This window comes from Scomber japonicus, chromosome 1, assembly GCF_027409825.1.
Source record: "Scomber japonicus isolate fScoJap1 chromosome 1, fScoJap1.pri, whole genome shotgun sequence".
Taxonomy (NCBI): Eukaryota; Metazoa; Chordata; class Actinopteri; order Scombriformes; family Scombridae; genus Scomber; species Scomber japonicus.
In genome coordinates, this window is record NC_070578.1 from 11,315,819 (window position 1) to 11,338,991 (window position 23,173).

Here is a 23,173-nt window from a genome sequence, read left to right on the forward strand (position 1 = left end):
TGTCTGAGTGAATGGTTGTTCCTGCATCTGTTTTAACATCCTTGGTCGGCCTTGGGTTTTCTGTTCTTCGAATTCTAATACAAAGTTTACTGTATGTTGCACTGGTTTCTAATCTTGCACTAATCAATTGCAATTTCTGAGACATTGAAGAGATTGTTGTTGCAGTCGGCTGCTCCACCTCCCTCTTACTTTACACCTCCTACATAAAAATCCTACTCAGACTGCACAAAAAGCAAATGAATGAATCAAGTTCAATCAAGACAACATTTAAGAGTCCTTGCTGTGGTGTTACTACATACGCGAACTGAGAGCATTTGGACCCATTTCTCTCTCTCTCTCTCTTCTACTTGAAACAATTGAGTAAAAAGTGCTTCATTCTTTTGCCATTCAGATTCCTTTGTGTCTTGTGTTTATGCTAATGTGAAATGTTAATCTCACTTTGTGTATTCTCTGGGAAAACACTGTGCAAATAAGACAACTAAATTAAGAAATCTACATTAAAGCAGAACGTCTCTGGCATTGTTGTGAACAGAATTTGAAGTTCCTGTTGGTTGAAATTCACTAAATCAATCTCAGACTCATTGTGTTTCTGCCTTTTATCACTCTCATTAACTTTGAAACCAGAAATGTGTCTGATTTTTGGAGAAACATGCCACACAATGATGAGGCGTTCACAATATAATGGAGGACATGAGGAGGCCAAAACTCTGTGTGTGTGTGTGTGTGTGTGTGTGTGTGTCAGTCTTTGTTTGGCAAGTACTTGAAAAAACTACATCAATTACTCGTTACTTAGAACAAATTGAAAAAGTAATTATATTGCTCTACTAATTACTCATCAGCAATACATAATTAGTCACATGAATCGTTTTGTATTTGAATCTTCTCAAATGTGCTCAAATCAATATGTTTGTATTTTCACTTGTAAGTACATGATTGTGAAAGGTGTTGCTCATAGTAGTGACTTAGTAGTAGACTTTTCAAGACAGAGCCTTAAAAACATTCATGACTGACACAACAAATTAGGCAACAGCTGACAAAGATCTTTGTACAGGTTTTATGGGCATTAACTGTGTTGTTTCCTGTCACGTTTCTCTCAGCATCACTGTAGATGCAGTAGGCAGCTCCATATTTACTGTATACCTAAGCAACCCCAAACAGCAGACAGAAAAGTTAGCTAGCTGGTGAACTTAGTGGTGTCCAAAACACATTTAAAGAAGAGTGAATATTGGGTTTGGCCTGAAACACAACTCTACATGCTAATGTTGCTCCATATCTCCTGAATGTGAAAATAACCTTTTTACTAACAATGTTTTGTTTACACTGCCACCAAGTTATTAGTTAGCTTGTGCAGTTTTGGTGCCTGTTTTAGGTGTTTACTGACCATCCACAGCTAGCTTAATCTCAAAGACGCTGCAGGGTTTTACATAGCTTACATTATGTGAAACACAAGTCATTCCTGTAAGTAGGCTTACCTGTGACCACCTGAAGACACTACATGTAAATAAATCAACTTTAGTGATACCCTGAAGGAACACAGTTGCCCTTACATTAAAAAAAAGTAATCATATCCACACTAGTGTTTGGTTGGATTGAAGTTGTGTGTTACAGATGGTCAGAGAAGGCTTTCCCCCTCAGGTGGACACAGCTGACAGAAGGCCTGAACACATTCACTGCTGAATGAAACGCTCTCCCGCCATTTTATTTATGCTCTCTTTCCCTCTGTTTGTTTCTTTCTTTCAGTCAGTATCTCCCTCCACTCTCTCTTTCCCTTTTTGTCTCTCACTCATTGTTTCAATCACTCTGTCTCTATCTCTTTCTCATTTAACTCGCTGCCTCTCTCCCTCTCTTTTCTCTATTCCTCTCGTCATTTTCGACCTCTTTCCATCACACCTGTCCCTATTTTTTCTCTCACACTATATTAGTCTCTGTTTCGCACTGCCCCCCCCCCCCCTTCCCTCTCACCCTGCTTTCTTCCTGTCTTCTTCTCATCTGATTTCACTCTTCGTTTTTCTCTCTGACAAGATATGTTTGCCCTCCCAACCTCATTCACACGTGTGCACTCACATACACATGCACTGATGCACACATCCCCCTCTCTCTTTCTGGCTGTCTATCTGGATCTCTACCAGCCCGGTAGTTCTGGCCCGTTGCCTGCCCTCCTTGGGGGAACACAGCTGAGCGGAGAGGAAAGAGGAGCAACGCCTAAAGCCCAGCCTCCTTAGCCTTATCATACACGCACACACTGATATACTCACACCACCAGAAATGGGTGTAGTTATGCACGAGCACAAGGGTCCTTCCAACTTGACTAAATTGAAATTCTTGAGGCTATATTTCCTGATGAATCACAGTTTTCACTGTACCACATGGTGAAATGAAATTACGTTTATTTTCTCTATTACTGGAACTTTTGATTGAACATAATTGGAACAATTTTAACAAACCGGCCTTGCAGAAATTTCAAGGTGCCCCAGCCCTACCAATGGTGGTGACAGAGCAGACAGCTGCCTTCTAAAAGATGCCACTTTTTCTAGTGAGGGAAGTGCTGTTTAGCAGATTACTCGCAGTCCAATTCAGAAAGGTCTTGGCTTACATTTGCAAGTGCATTGTGAAAAAATGTGAGAATCTCTTACTCCAAATGTCAAATGAAGAGAAAGTTAATACTATTTGCAAATCAATGGATCTCTTCGTGACCGAGGATTGGATAGTACTCTCTTTGTTTCCCTATTTCATAGAATTTACATTATTACGTTATTGATGCAGCGAAAGGTAATCTTTTTTGCATGTGCAATTAAGATAGATCTGATATAGTGGCTCAAAGGAAAGATCATCCATAAGCAATATTTAGACACTGCATTAAAGTTAAAAGAAATTGTTCTTGGGGCACTCTTAGGCAGAGCAAGGGGAGGCTTTATTTCAAAAGCCTTTATTAAATCTGGCATATTGCTTTACAGTGTCTTTACCATGTGGGAGGAAATAATATTAGGCTACTTATTTGTCTTTGATAGCATCTCTTCCTGCTCAGCCTAAAATCAGTTTACTTTTCTGTGTCCAGTTTACTATATGTAAAATTGAGTGAGCACATGACCTCATTATTTTTCTTTGTTGTATCAGGAGGTTAACTATGTTTAACTTTAAAACTGTAAAGAAGACATAATACAAACTAAATTGATATACAATATGAAACATCCTTGCTGAATTAATTAATTCAGGTTTTTGTTCTGCAACAGCCTTAATAGGAAGCTTAAGTTTACTCTATAGTGCATATAAATTGATATTTCAGACATGACTGTAATTTTCACATCTATCAAAGTCAAAGCATTGCATTGAGGATTGACCAAAAGTAATAGCATCCATGCCATAAACATACTACTTAGAGCTTACAGTATATTATAGTATGTTCATGATGGAACAGTGTCTCAGTAAACAGCCATCATTAATTATTAATTATTGATTACACCTGTGCTTTTCCTACTATGACGTCAAAATGTGTGTGGAAAAGCTCTAAGGAGGCTAATGTTAAGAAACTTTAGATATATATATATATATATATATATATATATATATATATACGCATGATGATGTCTTGATGATGTCTTGTAATTGACTCTAGTTCTACACAGGGTGCTCATATTTGTTTGACTTTTTTCTCACTTTAAATTACACTCACGTCCTATATTCAACATTATCATCTAATGTTTAAGGGTATGAAGTTCTGTGTTAAAGTGGTTGAGGAAATACAGTAGGACAACAGTTATGTTCCTTCATTTAAATATAGGACATGTAGGATTGTAATGAATTAGTTATATACCAGTAGATATATAAACACACACATATATGGGATCATCCTCTCAAAGCCCAGCAAGTGATCTAGCTTATCAGACACACAGAGCTTAACACTGCATAAACATGTCTACAACAATCAAGGCAGAAAACCTGCCCACTACCAGAAGCCTGCAGAGTAAACCCCCAGCCTCGAGAGGGGAAACAAAGAGTGTTACGTTAACACACACACACATACGCTCTTTACGTATGCACGCGTGTATGCGCGACATACACATGCACCTGCTCATAAAGTATGCACACATACAAACAAACATAAATGCACCTCCTCACAAATGCCAGTAGCAGCTAGTGGGCGGTCCCCAGTGAAGCAGAAACACACTAATGAATAATGACAGGGTTTGACAGCAGGAGAGTGAGCTGAGTCACTCTGGGCGCGCAGGCAATGAATAAAAGAACGAGAGTGCTGTCTGAATATCCCTCACTGACTGGATTTCCTTTGATACCATACTATTCCTGCCAGTCTCCCTTGGTAATCCTGCTCATTACACTGTGCTGTCCCTCTGCTCTAAGATTAGCAGTAGCAGCCAGTATGAGAGGAGAACAGGAGGGATAAAAATTCACTGGCCAGACAGCACTGCCATAGAGGCTGCAAGCAGCAGTTGTCTTGTCTGCGTCTTGATGATTTCCCAAGTTTTCAGCTCTCACTGTAGACCTGACACGCAAACACATGCTCTGATATATTGTGTTGCAACATCTCTTCAACATGGCAGACCCTATTGTCCAACGTGTATGAAATCTCCTATGCGACTGAAATTTATGTGATGTTTTTGTTGAAGGGTGTGGAGTTTTTTCCCCCACAAAGAACAACAGACTCTTGCTATATTGCTCATGTGTCATCTGCTGATAGGAAGATTCACTCTTTTCACATCGGAACCTATGAATCTATACTGTTCAGTGAAAGGAACCAATTAAAAAGTTCTGTGAAACATCATCTCAACGCTTTTTGACTTTGGTTAGTGCTGTTTGACAGGTGCTCTTTCAGAATGAAATAACTCGTTGTTGCACTTTTTGCATGGTGTTGATAACAGGAAGATTGGCTCTCTGAAAACTGTGTGAAAGCTGCCAATCATATCATCCTATTGTCATAGGATGCATCTGTCCCACTGAATTAGGTCCAATTAAAACCATCAGCAACCCTCAGTTCTGGCCAGCATTGGCTTGTTGTTCACAAGACCACAGTTTGGCCAAAATAAATCATCATTTGTATTGCTCCAGTCTGTTCTGCCAGAGCCTCAGACACTAACAACTCTGACAAAAGGCCAGATGTCTAGTTTGTCTGATTAACCCAGTACTTCTTTAGCTAGACAACTCATGAAATCTATTCCAGAAATCTGCATTTTTTCCCCCCTCCCATTCCACTCGGACACATTAAATGTTGAGCTCTCTCTGTCAGTGTCACATTGACACATAAATGGTATTCCAATTATTCGGCGCCCTCTCTGCTCGCTGTCAAATTACCAGCGCTGGGAGCGGAGCATGGCTCTCACTGCACCTCTCTGGCATTTTCCCTGACAGGGAGAAGAAAGGAGCCTGAGATAGCAGAACGAGGGAGAGCTTTTGGGCTCTATGAGCATTTTAAATGCTGGAGCCAGGTAATCAGGCAGACTCAGACTGAGACCAGGAGAGAATGGTGGGATTGGAGACATTTGCCATGGATGGTTTTCGCTGATTTTCCAAGCAAGACTGTATTTTATGAATACCTGACCAGGTGCTTCACATACAAGGCACAACATAAAATTTAAAGGTCTAGTGTGGCATCTACAAGAACAGACTTGGTAGAAATGGAATATAATGTTGTTATTAGTGTATAATCACCTGAATTGTTGTGTTTTTGTTAGCTTACAATGAGCCCTTTATATATAAGGAGGAGGTCCCTTTCCATGGAAGCTGCCATGTTGCATCTCCATGATACTACAGTAGCTCAGAAAGGACAGACTAAACACTAGCTCTAGAGAGGGCCTTTCAGGTTTTTTTGCAATTTTTTCTGCCACCATACTGTAGGTTATCATACACATTTGGGTGATAGATTCAATTGGTTGCCATCTGGCAACCTCACTGCTAGATGCCACTACATCTAAAACACTGGACCTTCACAGAAAACACAACCATTTCAACTATATGAATACACATATAGTTAAAGTGGAAATAAGAAACTCTCTCTTTAGTGTTTCTATACATGACATAACTTTCAGGAATTATGTAACAATCAGTAGAATCAGGGCTTTATTAAGCTTGTTTAACATCACCTAGGCTAAAGCTAAATCATATGGAGTATGAAATTATCATGATTTTGCCACACATCAGACAATTTTGGGTTATTTTGAAGGTGGGTACCTGCCTGGGCATTGCTGCTCTTATTCATTACTTGTTTTGTTTTCTCTGCAATAAGCAGAGCAGAGGGCTGGCAGTCAGCAGCATGTAAGCTGCAGCAAAAACAAGCTGTGTTTCTTAAATGACACCTCAGCTCTGGAGACCTTGGGGCAACAGCCACCTGACGTGTGTAAGAGTTATTTCAGGCATAAGGGAGTGTCAGTCAGTGCGACAGCCCTTTGCAGCATTCACAGACACACACACACACACACACACACATGCACACACACTACTCTCATTAGCACAGAGCTGTAGAGGGGTTGAGTAAGTGCTGCTCTGTTCAGATGTTCACACACACTTCACTGCCTGTCAGAGCACTACCACACAGAGCACTGTGTGACAAGAGGTTTCTGCAACAAAAAAGAAAGAAAAGAAAAGTGTCTAAGGAGGAAACTTTTGCCTTCATTATTTCCATCTTTATTACCCTGCAGAGCTGAAGACAGGGAGAAAAATTGTAATGGTGCACATTTTGTAGGTGTGTTGTTGTGTTTATTATTTGGTGCTATTTTTTATTGTTTTGGTGGTTATCGTGAACATAGCTGGAGAGCAACGCAGAGGGCACAGTCAGGAGCGAGAGGAAATTATAGGTTTGAGGCTGGAGGCCAGAGGTGATGCACTAGAGAGCAGTGGAGTGGAGGGGAGAAAAGAGATAAGACACTTGGGGTAGGATGGAGTAAAAGACCAGCATCAGGAAGGGGAAAGAATGATAATGGAGAAAAAAACAGAATCGAAACCAGAGGCGAGTAAGAAGAAAATAGGAGAGTGCTTGAGGCTGATCAGGAGTTGCTATGAAGTCCTGGAATGGTTTTGTTTGTGGGGTGGTTGTGACTCAGAGGTGAGCTAGCAGGCATGTTAAGAATGCAGGACACTGACAGAGAAATAAGGTTGCTTGGAGGAATGAATCCAGCTGCGGATCCTGTTGTCTTCTCTTCCTTATAATGTATGTTTGCTTATGACAGCTAATCAATCTGTGTTGTTTACAATTCAATGTCAAGGAGGCTTAAGATATAAATGCACAACCTTGATAATCTATAGCTATGAAGTGGATTTGTTTATCTGGGGAGGCTTATATGCAATTTTTATTAGCACTATGTGTAATTTTCAGAGGATTGTTTGTACAGCATTAAGGAGCCTTGTAATTTCACTAAAATTATTGCGATTTGATCATTTCCCTGTATGCTGACCCTCATTAAACATGGACAGCCACGTAAATGTAATCCTCAAAGGTTCATTGATAAACCAGAAGTGAGATGCTGCAGCTTGTTATCATTCTTACTTTTACCAAATAATTTTGTTTTGACAAAAAAAAAAAAAAAAAAAAAAGCTAATCTGTTCCTAGAAAGTTCACTTTCTGAACTCATAAAAAGGGTCAACAGATTAAAGTTGCACTAGGACACAATTCTGCATGTCATTGGTAATAATTAAAATGATATGACATAGACATAGTAAAACTAATCTAGTTCAAATAGAGTTTAAGCCCTATTAGCACAGAATTAATATTGGCCGGGATGGTCCAGTGACTTGTAAAATATGCAGAGATTCTCTATGACTTTAATTGGTATGAATTTGCTCTCTGTACATAATAAAAGTCTATAAATCTTAAATTACAAGCATATTTTATAGAAAGCTGTGGTCCCCTGATAAAACTAATTGTATGCAAATTGACTTTTTCAGTAATTTTTTTTTTGTGGGGGGGGGGGGGTTCTTTTCCACCATCTTCCTTTAGCTAACATATATTGTATATTCCTCCATATTTCAGGGACGGTTTTTGTTTTAAATGTATTGTTGGTGCAAAATTCAAGTTTTTCAAAAATCTGAAATGCTTCAGCAAAAAATGTAAAATACACTATTTCATTGATTGCATGAGATCGCAAGTCATTTAACTTGTACTGTTGGCTAACTTGAAAAGTGGTGTAACTGATAAAAGGTTATCCATCCTTATTTGGGGACACACCTTCAGAAACAAATCTGTTTGAACATTACATTGATGTGGTCGATGCGAAACCAATTTGTCTCAAAAGAGAACCGAAAAATAATAGATGGCAAAATTAAGTTCATGCTTAATAACAGCATTGCCGTACCTTCCTCTTCTTCTTCCTCCTCTTGCTCACTGAAAACTAAGATAAATCACCAAAATGTTGCACAGATTTTTGCAAATAAATGCTGTGACAAAGCCTGATTCTTATCAATTGCCTCCTGTTGAAGACTATTGATCAAGTTGCATGCTGCAAAATATGAAACGAAATTTGATTTATTAAGTTGCTGGGCAGGTGCCATTAACCCTGAGAGCTAATACTATCTGGTCTGTTTTCTAACATTATCTAATACAGTTTTGATGCACAAATATGGTCAATTATATTTGGATGATGTGGTGATATACAATGACACCTGAGAGGATCATCAAGGTCTTATTTGTGCTTTGTTTAAACTACTAGTCAACAGGGATTTGACAGTGAACTTGGCGAAAGGTGAGTTTGCAAAAGTAATCATGACACATCTTGGTAAGGTTGTGGTTTGGGGTCATTGATAAGTTTCCAGTAAATAAGAACCGATAAGGTTTTCGTGTCTGGTTAGTTATTACCAGAATTCTTCAAATGTGGTGGCTCTCCTGACTGAGTTCAATACATTTTGATTTGACTTAAGGTCAAATAAAAATGTATTTAGTGTGGTTGGTTTGTTTTGTTCTGTTCCAGTTCTGTTAGCCCCCTGCTTGGATCAGCCTTTAAAGCTTCACGTGGATGCCAGATATACAAGAGCAGGTGCTATACTCCTTCAAACTGACAAACAAGGACAAACAACGCCCAGTTGGCTTCTTTTCCAAGAAGTTCAATTCCAACTAGCTTAATTACTCAGTGGTCTTAGCTTTGCAGCATTTTCATGCCTACCTTGATTCTATGATGCCTGTAATGTGATTCTGTGTATACCGACCATAATCGACTCACTTTTTTGAGCCAGGTTATGAAAGCAGCGGGTGAACACCGAAGTCGCTGATCTATTGATGCGCTGAGGCGGCCCCTAACTATTCACTTAGTATTCTGCTACGGTCCCTATGCTTTACTCACACGTCTGAACTCATCAGTCGCTGCTGTAATCAGCAGTACTCTGACAGGAAAACAAGGGGTTTGTAAGAGAAGGTGAAACTAACTCAAATGAGAGGCCAGGGTAAACAGTGACAGGGCCAATTCCAGTTCCCAATCTCTCTGCAAATAGAGGTGAACGGGAGCACGGAGGCTTAACGAAGACATAGCAGCATCTGATCACAGCACCTCAGCGCACCACCAGTGTACCAACAGGTCAGGATAAAAGGATTTGGCATCGACTTTAATCTTGGAGAAATGAAAAATTGTGTGGGGGAAAAAAGACCTAAAGGAGGTCATCAAACAACTCATTTAATCCCAGTGCACAAAGTTCTAAATGGCTTTGGTGAAAAGAAATTTATTTTTTATTATTTTATTCATTTGGAGGGTGGAGTCAAAGCCTACACCTCTCGTTCGATAAAAGCCACCAGGTCACTCTTAAAGCAAAAGAAAGAAAACAATGAAAACTGTTTTACTACAATACAAGGCAAGACTTTACTACTCTTTTAAACTGATGCCAGTGATTTTTTTCAATCGCTGTCACCTTAGCAAGTAATATAATTTTGATATAGTATTGTTTAATTAAATTAGGTGGTTTTTACTTTCCTTTTCTCTTTAGGCAAGTATGGTGATTATCAGCACCAGGAGCTGTCCCTGGTCCAACAGTGTAAATAGTCACTGTTATTACCTTTATTTAACTGGTGTGTCCTAAACAGCTAAATAAGCACGTTTTCAACCATTTGGAGTTCTCGTTTGCAATATATTTGTCAATTTAGAAGGATAGAAACATGCAGGGAGATGAAGGGAATAAAGGTTTTTTTCTGAAGTAGCCTCTCCTGGACACAATTTCCTGTATTCACAGCTGGGTGGAAGGAGAATAAAGTGGCAGTCAATCAAATCTGTTACAATTGTATTTGCTTTGTTTTAGCAGATTGCAGATGGGCACCAGGACCAGTTTGTGATATTATAATATAGTAATATTAATATAAGGAGAAAATACAGTAGATGACTGTCTGAGCAGGAAGAGGTGTGACTTCACTGATAGGTTCTTTAGTTTACAGGTAACTTAAAGTTATTGTTGGGAGTGATTGTCGATGTCTGTGATGCATTGGCTGTAAATAGTAAAAAAGATAACGCCAATATATATGAAAGCACACAACCTCCTCTCTCTCTCTTCGTGGGTGGTGGTGACAAGGTTGGCTTGGGTAATGGAGGAAGTAATTATCACATTCTTACTTTTAGAAAGTTACTAAGCCAATAATGCACATTTTCAGTACTCTGTACCACAGTGTCTACATTTACAGTTAGCTTTGCACATTGTGTAGTAGAATAGACTGTGGACACTGTCCTGTTAGCAAGGGTGTTGATGATGACAGTAGCAGTGAGTGTGTTTTGTTGCTTGAAAAATCATTAATCCTTTGGACAAATGGGGGAAGGGAGTTTTCCTTGTTGTAGTTTTCTGAATTGTCAGGTGTCACTGTCTTCAACACAGAGCTGAAATCAATGAAGGGTAGTCTGGCGTGGTTGTCATGGGTATCTGGGCTCCACAGGAGTGAATTCAGCAAAAAAGCATAGACATCATTTGTATTTCCCCTCTGCTCAACTGGAAACAGACAGTATGAAAAACATAGCATAGCTCTTTGTTTGCTCACCACAAGATACTGATTATTAAACAGCAATTTCAGGACATTTTCATTGGTATTAAAAATAAAACATTTGAGGTCCCTCAAGGGTTATATCAGGCCATGTAATTTTGGTGGAGGGTCAGATTTGTGATTATTACTATCACATAAATTACAGATAGATTATTGTTAAAAGGAATGTAATCGCCAAATCATTGTCTGCATCCTTGCATTTCTTCATGTAGTACTGTACTGTTGGTTGGTCCCATCTGCAGCTCTCCTCACAGTCTGTCTTCTTTTCTCCTTTGAATAGTTGACTCAGTTCTCAGGCTGTAGACACATGAGAGCACATCACTTCTCTCATGTCATCATCAGCTCTGTTGAATCCTCTTCTTTATCTTGCTGTGCCTGTGTAAGTTCCAGGACGGCATACAGCAACGCTGCCTACAGATTTGACTGTGTGAACTCCTTTCATAAATGTCTGGCTTCTACCCAGCAAACTTTCAGAATCTCCACTTATACTTTTGCAGACTTTTTGTATTCCTCTGGCTTCCTATTTTCACCAGCACAGGAGTGGCTCGCAAAGAGAGTACCGCAGTGTGTGCCTAGGTCAAGAGCACTGCAGTGTCTAAATAAGATATGTGCCAATTAAAGCCTGCTGCGCCTCGTCTCAGCCGAGGTAATTCACTTAACCCCGGGCTCGCAGCTGACAGGAAGCATTTGTTTACACATCCCTCCTCATGCAAGCAGTCAGGCCCCATCTTCTACATGGCATTAAAACAACCCGCCTCCCACCACACCCCCACATACCGCTCTCTGACTCTCTGTTTCCATGGAAATCTGCCCTAGGAAGTCATTGCATCTCCTAACCTTGAAAATACCCCAAGTAGGCTCGACTCTGAGAATATATTGTTGTCAAAATGAATTGTCATAATAATAATCAGCGCCACATTTGATACCCTCTTTGAGCAGCTTCCTATCCATATAGTTCATTATTTCCCCTCCTGCTGTGTTCTGTGCCTCAGTTACCATAGTTAGAAGAAAAGTTAAAGTTTCACACAAAAAGAAGGCTGAGATTCACACAATTTGGAGCAAATTAAATATGAGGCAGATTATTATAGCTAGCTACATGATTGCCCCCCAGTGACCATTTCTCTTTATCGTTCAGTGCAGTTTCACTTCTTTTTAACTCTATATGAAGGGTTTGATTCCTAAAGCACTATACAGTATGTCCATTTAGAGAGGGGAAAATCCCAATGCCTCAATTTCATTAATTACTCAGAGTTACAGAGACTCCTGTCTGTGAAAAAGTCTATAAAAGTGAAATAAAAGGTAGCTTTAGTACCTTTTGAGTCTTCATATGATCAATACATCATTTTTGGAATCAAACCTTTTTATAGATATCCCACCACATTTAGACAAAAAAAAACATTTAAAATTGAAATGTATTCCATGTGGTTCTAAATGAAATATTCTTTATATACCAAAGTAATAATGATATATATATATATACAGTGTGTATATATATATATATACCAAAGTGCTGTGAAAATGGTATTAATGCAGCACAGCTCAGTCTTCCACACAGCTTAATTTTATCTCACTGAATGTTGATGTCATCTTTAGTAGGTTTAGCCTGTGCTCTCATACAGACAATTATGAGCCAAACCATGTGTTATTTATGGCGCATGGAAGCCACCCTGACTTAATGTGATGGGGGGGTTGCAGGAGTGTCCTTTTTTCATTTGATTTTCATGTAATGAAAGAGCACATCCCTGACAATTTATGAGTCCTGGCAACACTTGGCCTTCATGTGAGGTCAGAGGTGGAAGGGGGAGCCCACACATGGCATTGTGAACATCATGCAATTTATAGATTTCACTAATAACTCTGTCCTCATGTGCACCCTCTGAGGTGCAGTGAAAAGGAATTGCGCTGAGGAGGTCAGAAGAATGTCATGATGGGTTTTAAGAGTGCAGCTTTAGAATCAGGTTAACACGCCACTGTAGCAAGCCACTGTTTATAACAGTGCATTGCCTTTCATTATGAAAAGGGCCAGACATTATATTTAACCACTCACAGAACCTCAGTGTGAATACGGAACTAATGCACTAAACAAAATGTAATCATGGAGATGTCAGCTTCTCCTCTTGTGTTTTTGGTGGTGTTGTTTTTTCTCTCATTCTTTCACTTTCCTTTTGTCAGGCTCTCATAAATATTCTATGAAGTCATAATAGCATATCATTATTAAGTCTGGCTTCATTAACTATAATGCAGATTTAAATGAGCATAAAGCCATTTATGACCTTTATCAACCTCTATAGCTGACAAGAGCACAGCAACATTAATAGAAGCCTTCCTTTACATCTACAAGTCCCAGGTAATAACCCCAACTCCACAGCCGGAATCATAAATCTTAAGCATGTGTTTGAAACAAACAATAATATTGCACTAATAAGGTGTAATTAGGACAAAGAGCCAGAAACAGAAATGCCAAATGAATACAGAGGCTACCACCATGCCAAAAGCTGAAATAATGAAACAGCTTTGTCATTTGGCTTGAGAAGAACTTTGATGCTTTATAACCTTTGTAGATGGCACATTTTCTGATGCCACTTGCTTGGCACTGTGCTCCATCGGTAAGCAACCCAGTTAAGTTAAGAAGAGAAGAAAGGGAATACCTATGTAATTATTATTTGAAAAAGTAAATAGTTTATTTAGTTTAGACATTTTAATTGGCAGGCGTCCCAGAAAATGGAGGTCATGTTTAGCTTTTTGATTAGCAGATATACTGTGATCATTCTGTGCAGTGTAAGAAAAGTTTTGTTCAACTCAAGATACAATACAGCCACAAAAAGAAAGTCAGCCAACCCTATCGGCAGACTAGAACCCTGATATTCGAAGAACCTGCAAAACCCTGGATTACAGTGTGTTCAGTGACACAGTTCTCAATCATTTTAAACTCTTGCCATCTACAATATCTGCACATGGCAACTATAGTGCGGTCAAGGTCAGGGAAATATTGTGGTTATGTGGTTATGACAAAGGACAAATGTCCCCACCCCCCCCCCCACAACCCTTATTTTTCACCTATGATATAAGACTACTACCACCTTTGGTTCTCAATGTTGGCTCTTGGCAGTGGTGGAGGAAGAGTTCAAATCATTTACTTAAGCAGAAGTAGTAATACTGCAATGTAAAAAAATAAATAAATAAAAAATTGTCAGCAAGATGCACTCAAAACTAAAACTGTGATTAATGTTTTTATATTGTTAATTGGTCACATGACCAAGTACCTCAATATTGTACATTAGTGGGGTGCCCCTGTGGCTTATGTCATTAACCACAACACCTTCAAAAAATATCTTTTGAAAAATTGACTGAAGTACAATACTTGAGTAAAAATACGTGTTACTTTTCAGTACCACTGGCTATTGGACACAAATCTTGAGGTGCAGAATCATCTGGGCTCCAGTCAGCCCATCACCTTGTGGATTTGAATCCTAGACCTCTGGGTGTTGCATATTCAGCAGCTCAGAATTAGTATGTGAAACTCAAATTATTTAAATCAGACTACAATGTCTCTTCTCATACTAAATGTCTACGATGGCATGGTTCCTACTATTATAAATAATAGGAGCCATCTCTTACTTCCTGGTTACTTGTGTCATTTACAGTGTCTGACTGGATTAAAGATGCCATATTGATTAATTGTTGGCCAAACCTGCGCTTTGAACTGTGAACACCTGAGGAAGTCTTAGAGATTCCAAGCCTTCTTTCACATGCCAATCTTCAGATGATAATACACACACATTTTAGACAGGCTGCGTTTGGTCTTTAGAGAGCCTCTGCAAAGCACATCTTCAATCCAAAATTGCACACCCATCACCTCCTCCTCCCCAGCAACTGCTCTCGCTTGCCCAGTCCTGGAGGATTTCAGCACCAACTGAAACATCGTTTTATCTCTTACCACAACAAGTTAAAACATCAATGGACTAGAGCTTAAAGCCTAATACCTCTGTTCTCAAGCGTTTTTCCTCTGATAAACCACACCAGCATGCCAGAGCCCTGTATTCCCACACAGAGTCAAGTGGAGAAGAAGCGTGTGTGCAGAGTGCAGGTGTGGGTGGTTTGTTGGGTAGAGAGGGGGGTGCAGCTGGTTGGGGTCACAGTGGCTCAGTGTACTGAATGACTAATGAAAGGTTTATGGTGGCGCAGCATGACTGCTTAGTCTGAATAGTGGACTGAGGGAGGACACGCCTTGTCTGGCTTCTAGCACCCTCCTGGCCTTTCTCTGGTTAAAAAACGGGCATTTAACAAGTTCTCAGAGAACATGGGGTCCACAATCCTTCACTTAACAAGCTCATTATTTCACATTGTTTTTGTCCTTTGCTCCTCCTCGGCGGCGGTGGCAGGGAAAGAGATGTTTGATGTGTCTCTGTTAGAGAGTTGTACAAGGGTCTTTGAGAGGGAAGGGCGATAACGGATCTGCTAATGATGTGGCCCTTGCTTATGTGAATCCTTGCAGTAATGCTGGGTCTTCTGCATGAATATTCAGACTCTTTGTTTCTGGAAGTGAGGTCGATGCTCAAGGTTACTTTAGAGGACATCAGAGGACAAGGTTCCATTTCTGCTCTTAAAGCAGCTTCCAACAGCTCAAAAATTACAGCGAAATACCTGAGAATCAAAGCAAAAATTAACAGACTATCTCTTCTGATCTGAACTGAACAGTGGATTTAAGAGTTTCCTGAAACCTTTTAGAGCTTCTCAAATAAAATAACTAAGAACTACCATAATGTAATGTGTGTGGATTAACAAAAAGACCTCAGCTTTATTGGTTGCCTGTTTTCATCCCATTAAAGAATTCCCCATTGGTGCATTTGTCCTGAATCTCTCCATTAGTGCTGTAGTGTATTTTTGTGTACTCTGCAGTATAAAGTAACAGCAATCTTCAATACCAAACTACATATTGAAAGAAACATTAAAGTTCTTTTATTTTATTTTTTAAATACAGTTCAGAAGAATTGTGGCTCCTACTGAGGCTGCTGTATCTGCATGTTGAATTACCGGACTGAATGTTCTGCATCTCACTGGATGAAACCTCAGTGTTAACAATTTATCACTGTTTCACTGCACAGCAGTAAAAATCAATAGCATAGTTATACTGAGTGGAATTGACTGAGTGTGAAATTGCAATCAAACAGCAACTATTACCCTCAACCAAATAGATATTACAGAGATAAATGATGTTTACAAATCCCCTTGAAATTCAGTTTACATTGTTATATTACTTGTTTGAGTTATATTTTATCACGGAACAATGTTCATCTCATGAAATGTGATTTTGGCTCCCTACTTGGGAGCATAATGCACTTTCAAAGCCGGAATCAAAACTCTGTAACTGATTTTTAAGCCTAGATTTCTCTCTTATCACATCAAGCCATGTCAGACTCATTTTCAAACAACTTTAACAAGACACCTGTGTCACTGACTGCTGAACAGGACAACTGTGTGTCCTGTATGTGCAGTTCAATGCCTTGGGCTTGAATCTAATTTAGCCTTGGTGTAGTTCATTTCCTCTGTTTTTCAAAGCCTTTCCCTTTTCAGAATAAAGGTCAAATATTCAACAAACAAAATACATGTATCCCATCATATATTTATGTCCTGAATTCTGTCAGTGGTTGAGCAGACCGACTGAATTAAGGTGAGACTTTGAGTGCGGAAGTGCTACAATATTGACACCAACAGCTGTGACAAATTTGTAACAACAGCCAGACAAAACACATCTCGAAGGAACCAATTAGACCTTTGGAGATTTCAATTACCACCGTGATGGGGTTTTCAAGATCAATAACCAAGCGTGTATCCTGACAAGATGGTCAGAGCTACAAGGGGCTTGCACCGCTTCATCAGTTTAGCAGACACTGAAGACTGTTGCTATTGTCTTGTTTGTATGCATTTTGCTGGCAATTGCATCTGTGTGAGTTGTAATAAATATTCATGCGTTTCATATATATACGCCAATGTAAACTGATCCACATCCTACATGAGCTATCATTAGGGTTAGGAGATCAAATAGCACAGCAGCACCCAAACAAGATTAGAAAATGTCACACACCATCCCCTTAGCCCACTCCCCCTTATACCCCTCCTCCACCTCTTCCTCCAGCGTCTCGTTCAGAAGAATAAAGACAAGTAAAGATTCAACACACAGAGCCAGACACCAGCACAGAGCTCTGCAGCGCATACTAATCTAAAACAACATTGCATCTGGGCAACACGTTTTATTCTCTCCCCACCGAGGCGTGTTTAAGTGTGAGATAGGGCTCTACAGATCTCATCACTTAGGGAAGGTTGTGGCCTGCATCTACAGCCCTCCCTTTTTCCCCTATCACTTCCACCCTTAAATTGGAAGTGACAGGCCACTCAGGCAGAGGTGTCTGCGTTCCCCCCCATCAGCAGCCATGCAGCCCCACTCAGAGCTGTCAGCCTGATTACATGTCAGCAGGATGGGGGGACCTAAGGAAAGGAGATGTCCAGCTGGAGACAGACCACTAAACACATCGTCTGTCCTGCTGCCTCACATCCACCAATACAAATACCACCTGTCCCCAAGGCTCCCACAAAACCAATCTCGATATCTCTGTCACTCTAGAAATTTAACAAACTGCAACTTTCTCTTCATGTGTCTTTCCGTCTTTCTACCAGTATGCAAACTACAACTATTTAATGTCTTTCTCCTCCAAAATTAAAACAAATAACGTCGCATTTACCTCTTTTTGCTTTTTTTATTGCTGTCCCCGTCTAATCCTCAGAGCGTATTACTGGGAACACCAACTCATTTACCAACTTTTCATGCTTGTGGCAGCTCATTACACAGATAGAGCTACCTGTCTTCCCTCTATGGACTAGTGGAGCAGTGGTGGCTTGCCAGGGTTCAGAAGTAGACGTGCTAAATGATAGGAAGCATTAAATTATTGGAGCCTCTGATGCATCGGAGGCGCCTCACTCTCTTCCACAAGGACAAAAATACATGTTGTTTACTTAAGTGTTGATTTTCTTGTCTCTTTTCTCTCCCCAGGCGTGAAGCTGGGAAGCACTCCACGGCAGTCCAGAGAGGTATGTGTTTACTCCATTTCTCCCAACACACAGATACGCAGGTTGCTCCCACCTGTTATCAGTTGCAAAGAAGTGATTGTCAGCCTTGTACCTCTCAGCGTGTCTGATAGCATCTGTGAAGAGACTCTGACCTCACACTGTGCATTCAGCCAGTCGGCCCCAGTCGAACCATACCAAGTCCCTCAGGGGGTAATAACATCCAGAGATTTTATATTATTATTATTTCATCTTCTAAAGTAAAGGCTTTCTTTCTTAAATGTATGATTTTGGATTGTTTCAATCCATTATTACCAGAGTTCATTAAGAAAAGGCACATTTGCCAGCATTGGTTACTGACTGGCTATGACTATCCGTCTGTTTGTACCAATATAACTTTGTTCTTTGAGGTCAGTCCCTGTATTTTTGGTTTAGCAAGTTTGAATCGAATTGTCCTCATTTGCCAAAACAAAATAATATTAAGCTCCAAGGACTGAATATAAAGATACTGGGGTAAACTGTGTCCTAATTTGAACCAAGCCTTAATCATAGTATTGACTGCAGGGGTCAGATAGTAGAGGAGAGTAGCAGCACTTTTGACTCCAGGCCAATCTATAAACTAGGTTTTTATGTCAGACATGCAGCATTCATACTACTGTATCTTCTCAGAGCTGACCCCAGATTGCTCTCATCTGCTGTGATCATTAACACCGATGAGAGACTAACATCAGAGAAAACTCCAAAGAACGTGACGTCTGGCAAAGAGGTTGATGCTCTGCGCTTGCCTTTGCACTTTAAAAAGACAGGGAGGAACCACTCTTTCATTTTTTCCCTCCAGATGTCCCTGCAAATGAAGGGATATGGCCATTTAAGTCAGGAGGGGGATGAGCCAAGATTCATGATTGTCTCATCACCTTGTCTGTTGTAAAATTAAAATTATACATCCAGTCCATTGGCTTTATGATGCCATTACAGCATTTAATTGAAATAAAATGTCAGAATGCATGATGGCCTTGGGCATCTTCTGATGGTAATCAGGCAGTAGATGATTCTAATTTAGATTCCCCATTAAGTGTTTATAAGACATTTATATGATATTACAGCTCAGTTTATTGATAGGTCATGGATGGCATTGGCCAGTGTGTGACATTTGCGTGTAACAAAGTTAGACCTATTTTAAGGTGTAGTGAAACAGTACCATCAAGTGGCCTATTTGAGTACTGAAGGCAACATGTAGGGCAAATCTGACTGTTCAGTAAATTGTGTCTAGTAATAAAGCTCAGATTTACTATATTGGTAAGTCCAGAAAAATGTAAAATTCTATGTTCTTGAACAAATATCCACATTGTCACCTGGAAATGCTGTCTGTTTGTTTGGTGGAAGCACATGTCTTCTGCTGTCTACTGTAACCTGTGTTGTCATTGTTTACAGACTCTTTCCACCCAAGACAGGAAGAGAGACAAATCTGACAATTATCACGACCTGCAAACATCAGAAGGCATCTTGTCCAGCCCAATCCCTCCAATGCAGTTCCCACACTTTGAGAAGAGTGGACAGATGGCTACCCCTGAGTCCCCGGAGCAGGACATTGGCTTGATTCGTGTCTCCAAAAGACAGCGCAAACTGCTGAAAACCACTCCTCCAATCCATCATACCACCAATAATGTTTCCTCCTCCTCTTCCTCTTCTTCCACCTCTTCCTCAACTTCAATTTTGTCCTCCTCTGCCTCAATTTTGTCCTCCTCTGCCACAGGCTCTTTATCTCTTGACAGGTGGAGAAAGCTCTCCAATATCCTGGAAGCACGTCGACAACTGATGAAGGAGATGTGTGCTAAGTACAAAAGCAGCATCTCCAGGACTGTCACACGTCATCATGTGAAAGACATCTTTGTTGAGGACAAGTACAAGTTGTTGTACTGCCAGATACCCAAGGCGGGCTGTTCCAACTGGAAGAGGACCCTAATAGTGCTAGCAGGCAAGGCCTCTGATATTCAGACCCTTAAACATGACACGGTCCACAATGGAAATCATCTCAGGACGCTCAACAGCTTTGACCAAAAGGGAATCATGTACCGACTGAAATCCTACACCAAAGTCATGTTTGTCCGAGAGCCCTTGGAGAGACTAGTGTCTGCTTACAGGGACAAGTTTGAGAATCCCAACGACTACTACCACTCCTTGTTTGGGAAACCCATCATCAACAAATACAGGGTGAACGCGTCCAAGGCAGCCCTGGAGACAGGCAATGGGGTCACATTCCATGAGTTTGTCCAGTATCTGCTGGACGTCCATCGACCTGTTGGAATGGACATCCATTGGGAGCAGGCGAATCAGATCTGCAATCCTTGTCACATAGACTATGACTTTATCGGCAAGTTTGAGAACATGGAGGAAGAGTCCAACTTTCTCCTGCGACTGACTGGGGCCCCGCCCAACCTCAAGCTGCCCAATTTTAAAGATAGGAACCCAGCCGACAAGAAGACCTCTACAGCAATCACACAAACATACTTTTCACAGGTCAGCTTATTGGAGAGACAGCGAGTCTATGACTTCTACTACATGGACTATCTGATGTTTAACTACTCCAAGCCTTTTAAAGATTTATATTGACTGACTCCCATCAAGACTTTTCTCCAAACAGTCACATTCCACTACTTCTACATCTCTACCAATATAGTAATCTTATCAATATAAGGAGGCTCACTCACATACCCACATGGATCTTGGCATCTAAGCAGAGAGATCAGAGACCAAACGTCCTCTGAATTTGACTGCTTTTTATGAATACATTTCTACAACATTATGCTATTTGAAATTTTTTATCAACTATGGGATGAAAAAGTTCATGTGATGTATTAAATACTCTAAATTGTCCTTAAATGGAAGGTATTTATTCATTAGTAGCACACAGGTGAGGTGAGGTTGAATTTTAAAATCATAAATGTTACGCTTCAAAAAACAAATTACTGTTCAACGGGCTTTAAATTATGCCTCACTGTGAGTCAAGTAGTATTTACAAATGCAAAGTTTAAGGTTTGATCCAACTTAATCGCAACATGGGTGGGATTTGATAAAGGGTCCAGTCACATTCCTATGTTCAGAAGTTATTTCAGTAACATTTGATTTTACAGGTCCTTTATTTATTTATTTAATTTCCTATCATTTGCAGTTATGTCATGGTTATTATTCATAATAAATTAGGCTTTAATAATTCTTGATCAGACAGGAAATATTTGGTTTTCAGTGTGTCAAACTACATATTAGCGTACTGAACTATTTCTTAAAACCTCTATAATGAGCACATAGCACAAGAGAGGAAGAAATGTCCTGAGGATTAATTTTCCACAGCAACTAATCTTGGGAAATTATTGAAAAAAATCCTAATCTGCTAACATACCATTTGATACACAAAATTACACAGTGAAAACTAAATATTTTCCGTCAGTTAAAAAATTGTCATGAGTCTAATTTATAAGACATCTTGCAAATTAACAACTATCATCCAAATATGAATCCGAATATAATGAGAAGGTGCTTACCAACTACATGAACTTAACATTTTCTCCTGTTTTTTTTTTTTTGTTCCAAATTGCACCTCACTTGCACTGAAAATCAACCGTTAAATACCTTCAAATTTATCTTGTTAATTTCCAGGCAATCTGTAAAATAAAGTGTTATTTCAGGACACAGTATGTTATGTGAGCCCCTACCACACCAAGCAGATCACAACAAACCTGAATAATGAAGAGTTTGAAATGTTCAATATAATGTGTCATTTTAAATAATTGAAATCCACCTTTAAATTAATTATACCCTGATATTTATGAATGTAATTGCTTTAGTCCTTGTTTGACCTCCAGAGGATGTCCAAATTAATGAACTCCGCACCCAATCATCCTCACCCACCACACCATGTAGTGCAATTTGTTTAAATGAACTCTGCATTTATGTTTAAAGTTGAAATATTTGCATTTACTATTTGACTCACAGCAGGTAAGGCATCAGTATACCTCGATGTATCACTGAATACTAATACAGATATTTGATGTAAACGGTTTTGCTAAACATAAACCACAACAAAATATGACACTATAAATAGTTTAGATCTTTAAAATGAAAAAAAAAAAAAAAAGTGCTGTCCGCTCAGAAGCTGTGTGCATTTATTGTAGCATTTTTGTACTTCTAACTTTGTCAGTTAGGTTTGTGATTTAGTCTAACACATACATGTAGTTCCCCCATCACTAAAGGGATTTACTTGGGTGACCGTTGTTTAAATGCAGGATATCCAACAGGGTATGTAGTGTTACTGCCAGTTTCACTTAATGCCTGTGTAGTGTTACGGACTTAGAAATCATTTTGTTCCCATCATAGACAAAATGATGATAAAAAACACACAAAATTTGGTTTCATAACAGTCTAAAAATTCAAGATTCAGACATTTAGACAGTGATGAGTAGAAGAAGAAGAGAGCATGCCCTACCTTCTCCGTCTATCACACTTACACCCCCATCACTTCCAGATCTCACACCATCAGTAACGCTGTACCCTCTATATGAATCACATCCAATCAACACCATGATATAGGCTTTTTCTGACTCTACTGTGTAAATTGTATTATGGGCATTCAGATGACTATATATTTTTCTATGTATTTCTAAAATATATATATCTATTCAGTGCTTCTTGGTGAAGTTATGTTTATTTCCTTTTTGATGTCATTCATTGTTATTTCAGTAATACCAATGTAGAGTGTTGAACAACTGAAGAGTTTCTTTCCAAAACAAAATATCCACCAGCTGAAAACCACAAGTCTGACTCTGAAGCAACTGACTGCATAAATTGTGTCACCATTTAAAGAAGAAGATAAAAAATTAAGTTTGACTGATGAATTGATACCACTCTGTGCTTTAGAGGTATAGTAAAAGATGTTTGTTTTTTTCTAATGTAAATAGATGCATACAATCTTGGAAATTAGCTCTTTAATTACTTTACCTGATCTGTTTCTCACTAGGATAATAGACCCTGTACAGATGAGCTCCACCTAGATAACTATCCCAGCTAATTACATTTTTACCCATAGTCACTCCACTGTGTGCGCGTATGTGTGGTACTGAATAAGCTGTTGAGATGTTTTACCTTTTTTTTTTTTATTACTGCAGATTT

At 39.5% G+C, this 23,173-nt stretch overlaps 1 protein-coding gene across 1 annotated transcript in view; it reads left to right on the forward strand.

Annotated features, from left to right (window-relative positions):
* LOC128357946 (carbohydrate sulfotransferase 8-like) overlaps positions 1 to 20,620 on the forward strand; it is a 116,903-nt gene extending 96,283 nt beyond the window's left edge. Inside the window, exons 2-4 of the mRNA XM_053318380.1 lie at positions 17,997 to 18,034; positions 19,442 to 19,725; positions 19,783 to 20,620. Coding sequence (XP_053174355.1) covers positions 17,997 to 18,034; positions 19,442 to 19,725; positions 19,783 to 20,620 — 1,160 coding nt within the window. The remainder of the gene's footprint in view (positions 1 to 17,996; positions 18,035 to 19,441; positions 19,726 to 19,782) is intronic.
* The last annotated feature ends 2,553 nt before the right edge of the window (positions 20,621 to 23,173 follow it).